At 36.7% G+C, this 15799-nt stretch overlaps 1 protein-coding gene across 3 annotated transcripts in view; it reads right to left on the reverse strand.

Annotated features, from left to right (window-relative positions):
• Positions 1-15799, reverse strand: part of DNAH14 (dynein axonemal heavy chain 14) — a 231631-nt gene that overhangs the window by 97924 nt on the left and 117908 nt on the right. For all 3 annotated transcript variants that reach the window (XM_081942264.1, XM_081942265.1, XM_081942263.1), the window contains exons 37-44: positions 11325-11542; positions 9071-9323; positions 6331-6436; positions 4525-4754; positions 3132-3248; positions 2326-2478; positions 639-768; positions 38-120 (exon numbers count right to left, since the gene is read on the reverse strand). In XM_081942264.1, coding sequence (XP_081798390.1) covers positions 38-120; positions 639-768; positions 2326-2478; positions 3132-3248; positions 4525-4754; positions 6331-6436; positions 9071-9323; positions 11325-11542 — 1290 coding nt within the window. The remainder of the gene's footprint in view (positions 1-37; positions 121-638; positions 769-2325; positions 2479-3131; positions 3249-4524; positions 4755-6330; positions 6437-9070; positions 9324-11324; positions 11543-15799) is intronic.

Below are 15799 nucleotides of genomic sequence, written 5' to 3' on the forward strand. Positions count from 1 at the left end.
AAAACATTTTCTTCTTTCTTTAAAATCAATTACATACGTAATTCTTTGGTTGAAGAATGTGTTATTTTCCAAGAGCTACGAAATTGATCTGTTTTCAGCATACTGTTGTTCCTGATCAAGCTAGACAGTAAAATATAAACACAGATTAAGAAAACACAAGATTGCTAGTTCTCTAACAAAATCATCAGACAAAAATTTGGTTGGAGTTATTACATTCTAGAATTTTCCAGTATATTAAATCTGAACTATTATTACTACACTATTGTTTATTTATTTATATAGATAAGGCATCAACATTAACAAATTTATTCAAAGAAAATACACCGAGTCACATCAGGAATGGCCGACTGTGATTTAGCTTTATATAAGCCCAGTGACTCCTCCCATGAATAGAAAAGTCATAAATCAAAAAAGTAGAAAAAAACTGGAGACTAGAGATGTAGATATAAAGGATTCAAAAGTCTTCCAGTCCTCTACTATGATCCCAACCAGACTCAATTAAAAAAATGCCACTGGGAAAAAAAGATATATTCTCACTTGTTTTACCATTAACATACTAGTCAGGTATTGCTGAAATATTTAAGATCAATATATTCAAGAAAGAGCTTGAATTCCCCTCTAAATTTCCTAGCAGTTACCTTGACATTTTAGACTGATTGTAGTGAAAAACCTCCCCTAATATTGTTTTCTTCCTTATATTTAATCCCTCTTTTTGGAGTCTTCCAAGCATATTATCTATCATAGTAGTCTTTCCACTGCCAGGATCACCTAAAAATTATAGAAGAGACTATCAGGCTTCTATATTTATAATGAAGGAGATGAAGTTATAAAATGTGTAATTCCAATGAATAAAAACATTCAGCTGGATTTATAATTAATTTATAATTTGTAATTAAGAAAACAAATTTCAAATAAAAGAAACAGCAAAATTATCTTAATTGAAAACTATTCTAACAAGAATTACTAATGGGAAATTAATATTGTATATATACATTGTAATTTATAATGTATTTTCAAGTAAGCAAAAGATCAAAATGCATGCATTATATTTTGTACATTTATTATGCAATATAAGTTGTGGGTGTTTGAGCCATATTCCATCATTTATCTTGCATGAGATAGAAATTTCCCCTTTAAGGTCGATATGTAGTTTGAGGGTTTTCCTGGACGAAGCTCCTGGTTGAAGAGGATATTCAGCTGGACCAAGAAAGATTATGTACCATCCAGTGTACCCGTTGAGACCTTTTATAGATTGGGACCTTCAGACAGTCATTGATGCCCTAGTTACATCACAGTTTGTCTACTGCAATATACTCCACATTGAACTGCCCTTAAAGACCCCCTGGAAACTTCAATTAATCCAGCATGAGGAGGCACAAGCAATAATGGGCTTTCTTCATTATAATCATGTAGCACCTCATTATAATCATGTAGCCCCAAAGATTGCATAATGTATATATTGGAAGACATGCTATTACAGGCCCAAAAGTAAGCAAATTGATCCAGCAACTTGTTGAATTATTAGTTTGCTCATTATAGCATGTAAACTTTATGCAAGGTACCCTTTAATTAAGTAAAGTTGTTACAATATTTAAACTAATATTAACAATAATTAAAGTGTTTTAAAATGATGAAATTATATTTGAAATAATTAAATTGTTAAAAATTAAATCTAAAAATTAGAATTATTATCAGTCAGATTTTTGTGTTGATTTTTCCATAATATATTATACACTATATTTTTTTTAAAAGGATTCTATCCTCCTAAATCAACTGATAATCTGATAACTATGTTCTGCATGAAAATTATATAACAATTCTCTTAACAATATCAATAGGCTCAAGAAGAGTAATTCAAGCCCCCGTCACTTACTGGGAGGAGGAAAGTTTCCCAAGAAATCTAGACAGTATAAATATACCTTGTAAATAAATGGAATTTAAAGTGACTGGATTAAATGACTCATAACTACGTTCTATGCTTACAACTCTTGGACTCCATATGTCAACTCTGCCATAGAAATTAGCTAAGGTTTTTTTTCTTTGGCAATCTTAACTTTCCGTGTGTTGAAAATAACAATTAAATTCCAACTATGCTCAGACAATGGAAAATACTATGTTTTACAGTACTTAAGATTTATTTAAAATTTTCAGTAAACCAGCATAGGCATTTTAACTTAATTGCATAGGAGTTCTATAGTTATCTTTATGACTGGGCTTTCAAATAATAGAATGAAAATATTATACAAGAGTAATCCAATAATTAATTGCAAGTATTTGTAAAGATAAGAGTCTATTTTGTTTTTCAATATTGAAATATGAATTTACCTATAATCAGTACTGGATGTTTTGACAATAAAAGAAGACTTGCTAGGAAGCTGTGACGAATTGTATCAATATTGGGAATAAATGTAGAGGCCTCCATTTTCTTTTCTTGATTTTCTAACATGTTATTATCAGAATCGGAAAGATCTGATGTCTCTGAAGTTTAAAAGGTTACAATAATTACTTCAAAATATCAAATATTGTTAAAATATTGTAAATTATGGCCAGATGAAAAAATAGATGAGGGGTTGGAAAGATCAATTAGGTTGGTCATTCAACATTGCCAGAAAAAAAAGTATTTTAATATTGCCTTTTAACCTTCAAGTCACTGAACAAGCAGGAAAAAAGAGGGGCAGAGATGATTGAAAGTACAGATAAATAGAACCAGATGGAGAAATTATATAAATCCAGTAAAATTTTACTAGTTAGAATTAGATAATATTGATCTTTGTGAGGCACTTATGTTTGCTGAAGTCATAATGGCTGTCTATGAATAGAAAAGACATTCATCACAGGTTCTTTTTACAGATGATGACAATGACATTTTCAGCTCTTAGTGGCTCAAAATTTACTTGTATGTTTAGATGACTATTCTCAATCATACAGTATTATGCTTTAGTTTCTAGAATTAGGCTTTGGCATCTAGTATTGAATTTATCTCTGAATATATTAGCATTCTTCTCCTTCCAAACACTGAGTGTCTCACTTAATCTCTCAGAAATGTGTGTTTCTAAACTCTAAACTTATTACATGTTTTCCAGGACTTTCAAAATAATTTAATAACATGAAGCAGCTACAACTATAATCACCTTTCTGGATAAGAAATTGTGTGCTAGGAACTAAAAGTCCCCATGGTTCAAATTCTCCTGTTTGCAAATCCACAAAATAATCAAAAACAGTTTTATCTCCAGATGGCATCTGAATATCTGAAAGTTCAAAAAATGAAAGACATGTTTTATTATGTAAAGTGTAAAATTAATGGGTGAATAGTGCATATTTTCTATAAAGTATATAGCAGGTATGTTTCTGTCATATAACCCCATCCTACCCACTCCTTGCACTGGCTTGAATGTATATAGATTCAAAGCAGGGGGACCAAATAAACCTGGATCTTAGATCCTGCTAAGAGCTGTACTTATGTCCAAGCAAGCTCAAATACAGCGCCCCTTCAGATTTTTGGAGGTGAAACCAAAGGTGGGTTCATACCTGCTTGGCCCAGTTCAGCCAAGTAGGTAATAACTCGGCCGGCCACGTGCCAGAAATGGTTCTATCTTTTTTTTTTTTTTACTTCTACGCATGCGTGCACGTACCAAAAGCCCATCTCTGAGTGAACCGGCAGTAGAAGCCGTAACCCACCCCTGGGTGAAACATTCACTGTGTGCATGTGAACATTCCTGAGAGCAGGAGTCTGACATGAGTGAGGTTTAACAAAAGTGTATTAGAACACAATATAATTATATAATGTTACAACAAATAGGAGATTAATATTTAGGAAACACACAGGCAAAGCTTAACATCTAGCTTGCTACAATCTAGCAGGAGAAGAATCTAAGAGCATGTCTGTTGTGCCTATGTGCCTGGGAAGAAAGGCAAAAGGGAGTGTCCTCAGATTAACATTCTTTTACTCTAAAAGCATATAAAGAAAGGACACAACAGTAAACTCACAACTCTACAAGCATGTTTCAAAAATTTTCTTAAAAAAATATAATTACATTTATATTAATGGTTCTGTTGCTAATTGGTAGATTTCTCATATGTGTATGCATATTTCAATAATGCTAATTTAACTAAATTAGTCTATGCGTTGCTGACAAGCAGCAACTTCCAAGGCTTTTCCCCTGCCCTATTAACATCTTTGTAGAAAAAGAAATTGAATCCCAGGTCCTCTTATGTGAAACATCCGACTTTTCCGTTGTTCTGCATGTCTTGTCTTTCTCATCTAACTTATTCAATTGGAATCTCTTCTGTATTCAAAATTTACAGTCACTATATACATGAGGATATAGAAAAGTATATATATTTGTCAGCTGCATTATTTTGGAAACTAAACTATGTAGTTCAGCTTCATTGGAATATAAAATTATATATTTCGCCCTTTCCAGTTCCACTTATTTGTTCCTTAATTTAAATATTTGTTCAACTAATGCAATTAGAATATATACAATAACTATATTGTGAAAGCAGTAGAAATTTAGAACTTACTAGTAGGTGGTTTTTTGTCAAATAATTCCCGAACAAGGTAATTGAAGTCAGATGTTACATGTGCAAGTTCATCTTGGCTAGTGTTTATATCAATGAGAGTTTCACCTTCATGTTCTTCCTCTCGTTTTAAAATTCCTCCAACAGCCCAAGTAAATGCAAATATGAAAATTTTCTCCAACAATATGAGCATTTTATTAGGCTCTTTTTCCCAAAACCATATTTCACCGCCCCTGAAATTAATGAATAAAGTAGTTATTTTAATACAAACTTGTTGCTAAACCTCAAAAAGGATACTGTATTTATACTTTTGCAAGTTAATTTTTAAAGATCCTGAATATTTTATTAGTTATGAATGTACTGGCTTTTTACATAAGCTGTTGGTGAAGAAGAACAAGATTCCACACTTTATTGGCTTGCCATCTTTTGTGGTTTACTGATTTCATTGTAATTTGTTAGATTGTTATGAGCTACCCATAGTCATTGAGAGTCAAATGGAATAGAAGTTTAATAAATTATTGGTAGTGTTATTATTATTTGGTCGGATATGATAGTTTAGTATTTTGTCATGATTTTAATGAAGTGGTTTGGGTTAGTTGACTGGTATTGTTTTTTTGCAGGAAATGAACAGAGTAGCATTATGTTTTTAAAAACCAATAATACCTGAAAGGGTGCAAAAAAAAAGGGAAAAATCTCAATTGATTAAGAATATACATGAATAGGATTTAGAGGTGTTTTTTTTTGCTTGAAATTTTATTTTATTTCAGGAAAGGGGATAGTGGGTGAAGTTACAAATTTTGACAGCTACATTATGCAGGAAATGGCACTCCCCCCAATTCTCATAACTTTCACTTATTAATACATTAAGTATTCACTACTTAGCAATATTTTGACAGCATATTTTTACCTTATATCTTCAAATAATTTCAATCTATTTTATATCAAATAAAAAAATTTCTCTATATTAGCAATTGCATTATTTTTCTAATTCACTTTTGTGATCTAAGTTTTCTCAGTGTTGCCTCTTCTCCGCCCTCCAGCAAGGCTCCGGCACCTCCCGTGTCTTGTGTATCCCGTGTGGTGTCATCGGTTTTATCTAGGAGCACTTTGTTTTTTTCCATGAAGACCTCCGCCTCCATGGTTGTGTTAATTCTAACTCTAGTGTCCTCCCAGAATATCAACATACCTTCTGGGAGAAGCCATCTGAACCAAATCCCTTTCTGGTATAATTTCTTCGCTAAAAACGAATATTTTTTTCTTTTATCTCTAACTTTCTTCGGGATTTGTTTCAGGATGGCTATCTTAGGATTTAGAGTTTTTAGGTTGGTGAGGAGGCAGGTAAGGCAAAAGATAATAGGATGTAGAAAATCATGCATGGAATGATTTACCCCTTTCATTGTATAAGAATATTGTGTTAGACATTAAAAGTAGATGTAGAGAGATTTAAAACATTGGTAAACAAATTGGTCAATGATTTAAATAGTTGAAAAGGAAACTAAGCAAATTCATGGAGGATCAGTGAGTCCTAGTCCTGAAGGTTGATTACTATCTTCTAAATCATGGGAAGCATTCCTTAAACATCAGATGCTAGATAGCAAATGTGGAAGAGAACCCATATTTGCAAGCTTTCTGAATGCATACAGCTGACCACTATTATACACCATACTGAGCCATTAACCTATTTCAACAGGAGCCATTAACCTATTTCAGAAGAGCCAGAAGAGCCATTAAGAGCCATTAACCTATTTCAACAGGAACCTATTTCAACAGGAATGTGAATAAGTGTTTATGTTCTCATAATTCGCTTACCTTTTCTTCATTATTGATGGGACTCTTGAATTGAATGTATTTAAAAATTGTGGAGAATCCCTCTGGTTGGAAAAACTCACTGTGCTGCTTTGTCGTCTTTTCTTACCTTTAATATAATGTTTCTAATTATATATTTCTAATTATATATTTGACTCTTTCAAGAAATAGTTGAATACGTTCTATATTTCAATTATACTTTCTTCTCTAAGTGATTTTACAGTGAATTACAGTGAATACATTTTACTTTGATTCTAATCCACTTCAAACAGTAATCATTGGGAAACATCAAAATGTCATTGATAATTTATAAATTAAGTCATGTAGATACATCTTCAGTATAAAGTGTTTCAATATTATTTGTATACACATACATATATACACACATACACAAACGTGATTTCCCTTACATATTAGGATTAATTCAGTTGCATTAGACAATGCAATTTGCTTATATAGGATAGATTTCACTAACCGTTTAGTTAAATACTCCCTAACGTACGATTATTTTTTCCCATTTTTGCCACAATTCATTTTGAATTAGATATTAAAGAAACATGTAACATAAAACATATAGGAGAATAGTAACAAAATATAAGTAACATTTTCTGCTTTTTGTTGGAAATCCTGTAGAATCCCATCTCCAAGTTACTTTAACCAAAGCAAGGATGCATAAATGTGAGCAAGTTGATTAAATTGGTTTCAGTCTTAAGGTGATTGGAATAACATTCACAAAAGGAAAACTTCCTGTTTCCTCCTCTATTACTTTAGCTACTTGGGCTCCTTGAAATTCCACCTTCCTTCATATTTAAAGAATTCTTTAAATTATATTTAAAGAAAGTTAATGAATAAATTTTAATATGTGTTATGTGTGTATAATTTATTATCTATCCCTTTCAAGTGTTGACTCTGAAAATTTCTTCTTCCATGTAAAGTAGGGGTTACCAATCTTTTTTTCCTCATGGTCTCCTTCTGAGTGTCATTTACATTTGTGATTCCCCTCATAATCATTGTTTGCTGGCAAAAATATTACTCTGGAAGTTTGTATTGAGCAATGCTATAAAAATTAAATATGATTGAGATATTAACTATCCATTCAAAAACTTTCATGCTCGGTTACATTGGGACTCCTCTCCCAAAATTTCTGCTGAATGGTAGGAAGATTTTTTTCTCCTACCCATGATCTGCTAACAGCTAAAGCTGTTTCAATCTTGAAGACTGCACTTCCTAGTGGGGACTGCTGGAAATTTAAGTCATCCATCCATCTTTTCCTTTTGGCATAATGTTTATTTTAATATTACCCACATTTTTGGAAGTTTACTTTTTATTTTTAAGTTAACAAGCTTGTTGAATGCTGATTTATTTTATTCCTTGCTAGACTTTATCGGGGGTGGGGGTGGGGGTTGTCTCTTTCTTTTGATTTATTTTGCTGTTTTGAATAACTCTTGTTTCTCCCTAAGGAAGTCACAGCATGTTCTTAGGTATTGCAAGTGTTTTGACTTGATTTACATTAATATGAGACGTTAATCTCTTACTAAGAGATTTTGCATTTTATTAATTTGCAAAAAAAGGGACTTATTTTGTTAATTTTCTTTTAATTTTGGATCAAAATATTCAAAAAAAATTCTCCCTGTTTCTCTATCTATTTTCTCACTCTGAGGAATATCACTTCAACACTATTAAATCTCTGTCTTTGAAGAGTTTTTGGAAAACGTTTTTAAAAAGTTTGACAAAATAATAATGGCTACAAAAATGCCCAGTCGTTACACCAGATTTTCAAAAGGAACTTGGTTTGAAACTGGCAGATTCAGTAGGGAAGATAGAAAGAAATATGGATTTTACAAACTTAGGACTGAATGTTATCCATTGTGATAAACTGATTTCATCTAAAAAGAGTAAAGGAGATTAGGGAATGGATTTATTACATTCAACTGGAAAACAATTTCATCTGGACTCTTTTGGGAAGATAGATCGATTTTGGAGAATGGATTTATTATATTTAGCCAGACCACAATTATGTTATTAAGATGTTATTAAGATGTTATTAAGAAGCAAATGAGGATATTTGATCCAGGATAAATCAGAGTTAACTATCAGAATGATTTGGGATAGATAAGAACCATGGTAAACTTTCTATGAGATAGATAGAATAATAGTTTGTTAGCAGACGTCTTTGAAATTTTAATCTTATCTTTTGTTGTTATTATAGTTGTTGTTCTACCTGTTAACTATTTTGTCATTAATATAGTAGATAGATGATAGGCCAATAATTTGCAAATAGAATTATAAGTTTAAAAATTTCTCAAGAGGTGTGAAACTATTGTTGCAACATATATAATCAGTATTCAAGTAGGACTAATAATATGTATATATGCGTTTGTATCCTTTTTAAAGCACTTTTAAAATGTCTTGTTTTCTTAGTTTTCTTTGTTTTTATAAAAACATTTTTTGAAGTTTTGTATTTTAACCTTCAAAAATAAAAATTTAAAGTTAACTTACATTAACATTGATTATGGTCAGTGGATTTTTCTAATGGGACAACTATTCTTATTTAAATTATCAAATATGGTTTCTGAGTCATTCTTCCCCTGCTTGGAAGACACTCCTAAGATGTGTGGACATCAAGCATTTCCCCAGTTATCATCTCCTTTACTGAGAATTCTAAGAGTTCAAAGCCAAACATATTTCAAGGTACTTAGTATATACAGAATCATGCCATAAACATTTGTTAAAGTTTACTTACTATCTTGTGATTCTTGATTAAGTTTTATTACATGAATAAATGAACCAATAATTCTGCAAATGTTCATTACTATCCCCAACTGATGTACAGGAAATGCCTGCATTTTCTTATGTTTATTTAGAAAAGTTAACCCTGTCTTTATACTTGAGTGAAACAAACTTTCAAGATATTCAATACTATTTTCTGGTATTATTTCAGAAATTCCTTGCAGCCATGTTTTGACATAAGGCTCCCATCCCAAATCAGCAGGGTCCTGCAAATAAACAAAATACATGATGAGATATGTGTGTGTGTGTGTGTGTATTTATCAGCACAAATACAACATACATACATACATACATACATACATACATACATACATACACACACATATATATAAACATATATATATATAATTTGTATATGAAATATAGCATATATTTTTTATCCAACAGGGTAATACACATACTAGGAACACATGTACCATATTAATTCATATACAGGTGAAACTTGAAAAATTAGAATATCGTGCAAAAGTTCATTTATTTCAGTAATGCAACTTAAAAGGTGAAACTAATATATGAGATAAGACTCATTACATGCAAAGGAAGATAGTTCAAGCCGTGATTTGTCATAATTGTGATGATTATGGCGTACAGCTCATGAAAACCCCAAATCCACCATCTCAGAAAATTAGAATATTACATGCAATCAATAAAACAAGGATTGTACATAGAACAATATCGGACCTCTGAAATAAGAATGCATATGTACTCAGTACTTGATTTGGGTTCCTTTTGCAGCAATTACTGCCTCAATGCGGCGTGGTATGGAAGCTATCAGCCTATGACACTGCTGAGGTGTTATGGAAGACCAGGATGCTTCAATAGCAGTCTTCAGCTCTTCTGCATTGTTCAGTCTCATGTCTCTCTTCTTTCTCTTGGCAATGCCCCATAGATTCTCTATGGGGTTCAGGTCAGACGAGTTTGCTGGCCAATCAAGCACAGTAATCCCATAGTCATTCAATCAGGTTTTGGTGCTTTTGGCAGTGTGGGCAGCTGGAAAATGAAATTAGCAACCCCATAAAGCTCGTCTGCGGAAGGAAGCATGAAGTGCTCCGAAATCTCCTGGTAGACGGCTGCGTTGACCCTGGTCTTAATGAAGCACAATGGTCCAAAGTCTTGTTGCTCAGTGGTCCAAAGTCCTCTTTTCTGATGAGAGCAACTTTTGCCAAAAGCACCAAAACCTGGTTCAATGACTGTGGGATTACTGTGCTTGATTGGCCTCTACATTCTTCCTCCATGCTCTGGGTCCTTAGTTTCCAAATGAGATGCAAAAGGTCCGATATTGTTCTATGTACAATCCTTGTTTTATTGATTGCATGTAATATTCTAGTTTTCTGAGATGGTGGATTTGGGGTTTTCATGAGCTGTAGGCCATAATCATCACAATTATGACAAATCACGGCTTGAACAAAAACTGCGTCCCCCAGCCCTCAAGGAAGCCAGAAATGGATGGTTTCCAAACTTCCGGTTGGTCCGTTGGGGCTGTTTTTCACCCTCCCCAGGCTCCAGAGGCTTTCCTGAAAGGCGGCCACGCAGGCCAGAAATAAGCACTCTGCGGGCCGGATCAAGCCCATGGGCTTTGAGTTTGACAGCCCTGGTTTAGTGCAATGGAGAAATGCTTAGAAAAATGGGTTTGGACTCAGTAGAAAGTCACTTTCTTTAAGAAAAAGGACTAAATGAATCTTCTTGGGGCAACTTGAAATCTCTTTCATACAAATCTGTCATTTTGATAATTCTCAGATCTATTCTTGAGTTTTATTATGAACAGAATAAGAACAGCAAACAGCAAAAAAGAAAAAGTTTCTAGTTGTTGCTAGGATCATCCATTTCGATGCCAAAAATCTCTCTTCCCCCAAAAAAATTAAAATGAAAAGTATATTTGTAGCAAACAGCAAATCAGCAGAAGAGAAAGTGGGTGGGCAATGAATCTGTAATGCCTTCATTCTTCTTGGGATCTTGGTTGGGTCTGATCTCACTAATTTCTAGAATAGTCACATAATCATAATGAAACTGTATTATGAAATATTCATTATGGAATATACTTATCTAGTCAAGCGCACACATTTTACATCTGAAATTCATTAAGTGAGCATTAAATCACCCATCTCCTTGCAAATATAATTATTTTGTGCTATTGTTTTTGAGATGGCAAATGAAAAATATAGAATATTATGTGAAAGTATAGAATTACTTTTTTAAATAAAACCTACCACGTAAACCATGGCACATCTACTAATTGTGGCTGGATTGGCTTCAGACACACTGTCCACTTCAAATATCACTCTGAAGGCTGATGATAGGTAAATTCTTTCACTGTTAGCAAGACATAATGTTCTACTGTCATCTAGCACAGAATTTAAGTTTTCTATCCAAAGTGGATCCACTGGACCATCCAGGATAATCCACTGCCAGTCAACAGCAGTTTCACCTAAAAAACCAAAAAAGAATCTAGTTTAAGCACATTTAAAAATGTAAAATAGTACCGTATTTTTTGGTACAAGACACACCGGAGTATAAGACGCACCGTGATTCTGAAGAGGTAAATTAAAAAGAAAAAGTTTTTGCACTCTGCAGGCCTCCCAAGCCCTCTGCACACATGCAGAGCTTTGGGAGGCTCTTAGAATGCCCCTGGCCGCTGGGTGTGTGTGTGCAAAAACAGCCCATTGTTTGCTCTTTTTTTGCCCTCCCCAGCTCTCAGGAGTACTTTGCAAGCCTCTCAAATCCTCTGCACATCCATTTTTGCAAAGGGGGCGGGGTTTCAGTAGGCCAAAAATGCTGTGTTCAGTGTATAAGATGCACCCAGATTTTCACCCTCTTTTTTGAGGGAAAAAGGTGAGTCATACTCTGAAAAATATGGTAATTTAAAACACTATTCACATTTTATTTTAAAAAATCACACATCCATTTGTTTTTTTGAAAAACATATTTAAATCCTATTCTCAAATTATCTATTTTCTGATAATCAAATTAGAGAAGAAATTATGATGTTTTATTGTTTTTTAAATGGTATATTACAATATGTTAATTGGGAACAATAGAAAAATCTGCTATGGGATCATTATGCCACCTGGAATTGTAAGAATAGTTAAGAATGAATACACACACACACACACACACACACACACACACACACACACACACACACACAGAGCTTAGTGCTTTCTAATCTTGATTGTTGTTTTGTTGTGTCATTACCCAATTTGGGAATATAGTCAATGCTAGTAGGGAGTGGAGTTGTTCTCATTTTGTATTCTAGTGGCTTGTCCTGTTGGTATTGGTGGGAATGATCTTGGTGGTTCTTTGATTGAGATTTTTACTATTAGCTTGTTTGGCAGTTCCTTTTTGATTTGTTAGTATTAGTCTTTGGGTGTTGATTGCTGACGAGGAGGGTTTTTTAGCACTGATATTGTTGATTGCTTTCTTGAATGGTACATAGATGTTGTTTACGTCTATGTGCCTATTGATGCCTGATTTGTTAGAGTGCCAGGATTTCAAGAATTCTCTAGTTTTTAGTCTTGGTTTGGACAGGGATGTTCACAGTTCCCCACTTAAAACTATGGTTATGTCTGTCATATGATGTGAAGTTAAAGAGTTTTCATCATGTCTTCTGTTCTGCTAATTTTCTGCCTGTTGTCCTACCGTGTTTCCCCGAAAATACGACCTGTCCTGAAACTAAAGCCTTGCCACATTTTTCATGTGGGCAAAAATATAAGCCCATCCCCGAAAATAAACCCCCTGGACAACCCCCCCTTCCAGCCAAGGAGAGCACTGCTCACCGACATAGCGGTATTGTGAAGGCACCAAGCCGCAGGAGCCGGGGGGAGAAAGGCGCTCACATTGCTTGGTGCCTTCGGGATACCGCTAGGTTGAGGAGTGGCGTTCTGCCTGGCCGGAAGGGGGAGTTGCCGGGTGGCTGCTCCCTTGCAAACTGGCTCCCGAAGAGCCAGGCACAGCCTCAGAGGTGAAGCAGCCATGAGGTGACCAAGCTCACAAGCAACTGCCCGGCAACCCCTCTCTCCATCCAGGCACAGCACCATTCACTGACCTAGGGGGTATCACTAAAGCGCCAAGCCACGTGGCGCTCTGCCTGCTCCCCAGCTCTCGCAGCTTGGCACATTAGGGATACCCGCTAGGTCAGTGCATGGAGCTCTGCCTGGCTGGAGAAGGGGGTGCACGAGCGTATGTTCCGCCCCCACTGCGCTCTGAGCATAACTTCTTCTCCGGTTCCAAACTCCAAAACTTGGCTGCTGAGTCTTCCAGCAGTGGCCACTTTAGGACTGCGCTCTATGGTTGTGGGCTGGCTGCTGGAAGACTCTCTGTCCAGAAGACTCTCTTACAGAGAGTTCCAGCAGCCAGCCCACAACCGTAGAGTGCACTCCTAGAGCGGCCACTGCTGGAAGACTCGGCAGCCAGGTTTTGGAGTTTTGAACCAGAGAAGACGTTATGCTCAGAGCATGGTGGCGGCTGCTGCTGCAGGGAAAGCTGGACCTGGACATGTTGAGGGTAGGAGGCATGCCTGCTGGAGGCGGAACATGCGTTCGTGCCACCCCCTTCTTCAGCCGGGCAGAGCTCCATGCACTGACCTAGCGGGTATCCCTAATGTGCCAAGGCGCGGGAGCTGGGGAGCGGACAGAGCACCACGTGGCTTGGCGCCTTAGTGATACCCCCAAGTTCAGTGAATGGTGCTCTGCCCAGCTGGAGAGGAGGGTTGACGGCAATGTTCCCTCTAATTTTTTTTTCAATGTGAGAAGAAAAGTATAGTGTTTGAGTGGCACATTTTCATGCCTGAGCACCTGAATTTTTTTCACAGATGTTACCTAAGACAACAACGAAATCAGTATTATTTGAAACTCAAAGTTATGTTTCTTCAAGGTACCTGCTTAATTAAAAGTGTTATATAATATCAGTATCACTTAACAACGCTCCTGCTTAGCAACCAAAATGTTGGCTCAGAAACTCTGGCATTTGAAGCACGCAAGTCTTAAAGCTGTCAAGTTACAAGACCCTTGCACCCCTAACCCTTTAGGAAAAACCCCAGGTGTCTTCAAACCTGACAGCTTTAAGACTTGTGGACTTCAACTCCCAGAATTCCTCCTCCAGTCATGTTGGCTCAGGAACTCAGCATGCAAGTCTTAAAGCTATCAAGTTACAAGACCCTTGCTCCCCTAACCCTTTAGAAAAAAAACGCAAAGGTCTTCAAATCTGACAGCTTTAAGACTTGTGGACTTCAACTCCCAGAATTCCTCCTCCAGTCATGTTGCAGCGACATCATCTGCGTGGATCTGCTCCATCTTTAGTTTCTTCATCGTGGGCAGGGCTGCTGCTGAAGATGCCGATGAGCTGCCACCAGAATAACTGCTGCTACCTCCTCCTCCTCCAATAGCACCACAACATTTGCACCTGAGCTCAGCGCCGCGTTACCCCTGCCCCCTCCTCCTCCTCCACCGTGCTTTTGAGGAGAGATGAGGCTTTTTTCCCCCCTGCTCCCCCCCGCCTTCCTACTGGCTCCCGCAGCCTCATGGCTCCTCAAAAGTATGGCGGCGGAGGAGGAGGGGGCAGGGGTAACGCGATGCTGAGCTCAGGTGCTCCGAGCGGAGGGGAGGCGCTGCTGCCACGCACGGGGATGCCGGCTGGAGCTTTGGCAGCTTCACCTCAATCGCAGCGCCGGGGGGCAAATCCGACAGTGCTGTTAGAGGAGGAGGAGGTGGCAGCAGTTATTCTGGTGGCGGTGGGGGCTTTGGGGCTTCACAACTACCCTCAGTCGCCCCGTGCTCATCAAAGCAAGTCCGGGGAAGTCCTTTGCGGGCGACCTGTTCTAGCTGCCTGCAAATGACCTCCCCAGCTTCCGGAGCCTGTGGCAATAGAAATCCCTGCACGGCATTTAAAAATGCTGCGCGGTGTTTTCTTGCCACGTGCGCGGCCGCGCAGCTGCGCACCTTAGAGGGAACATTGGTTGCCGGGCAGTTGCTCGTGAGCTTGGTCACCTCATGGCTGCTTTGCCCCTGAGGCTGTGCTTGGCTCTTTGGGAGCCAGTTCGCAAGGGAGCAGCCACCCGGCACCCCCAAAACAATAAGCCCTCCCCTATAATAAGCTCAAGGCCATATTTTGTAAGTAAAAAGAAAATAAGACCCTGTCGTATTTTCGGGGAAACACGGTACATAGTGGCTGTTGCAATCTTTACACTGTATGTTGTAAAGGACTCACATCCATAGTCATCTGTAGATGACACCTTTGTCATCATAATAAAAAAGGACCAACTGGAGAACACACACAAAACCATTAACAACATTTTCAAAGGTATAAAATTTACAAGGGAAAAAGAAAACAACATGTTATCCATCAGTAGAGACAGCAATGGCAAACTGGAAATACAAGTTTATTGGAAAAGCCACCTACACTAAGGTGACCAACCGTCCTCCTTTAGGGAGGACAGTCCTTCTTTTGTAAGTTCTGTCCTCCCTCGAAAAGTGTCCTCCTACATGTCCTCCTTTTTGATATTTGAAGGCTAATCTGTTGCGCGTTATGTGACATATTTTATTAAACAGTTTTTAATGGTGTTTTTTTTACTTCATCGCAAGTATATTGAACAGATATTGAATCTTGTGTTGAATTTTTATCTAAAGAAATGCTAGACGTTAAAATAGACGACAATTGTCTCTTTGAAGAAATTAGAAGACTGAATGTA

The sequence above is a fragment of the Natrix helvetica genome (assembly GCF_964273705.1).
Source record: "Natrix helvetica genome assembly, chromosome: 2".
NCBI lineage: Eukaryota > Metazoa > Chordata > Lepidosauria > Squamata > Natricidae > Natrix > Natrix helvetica.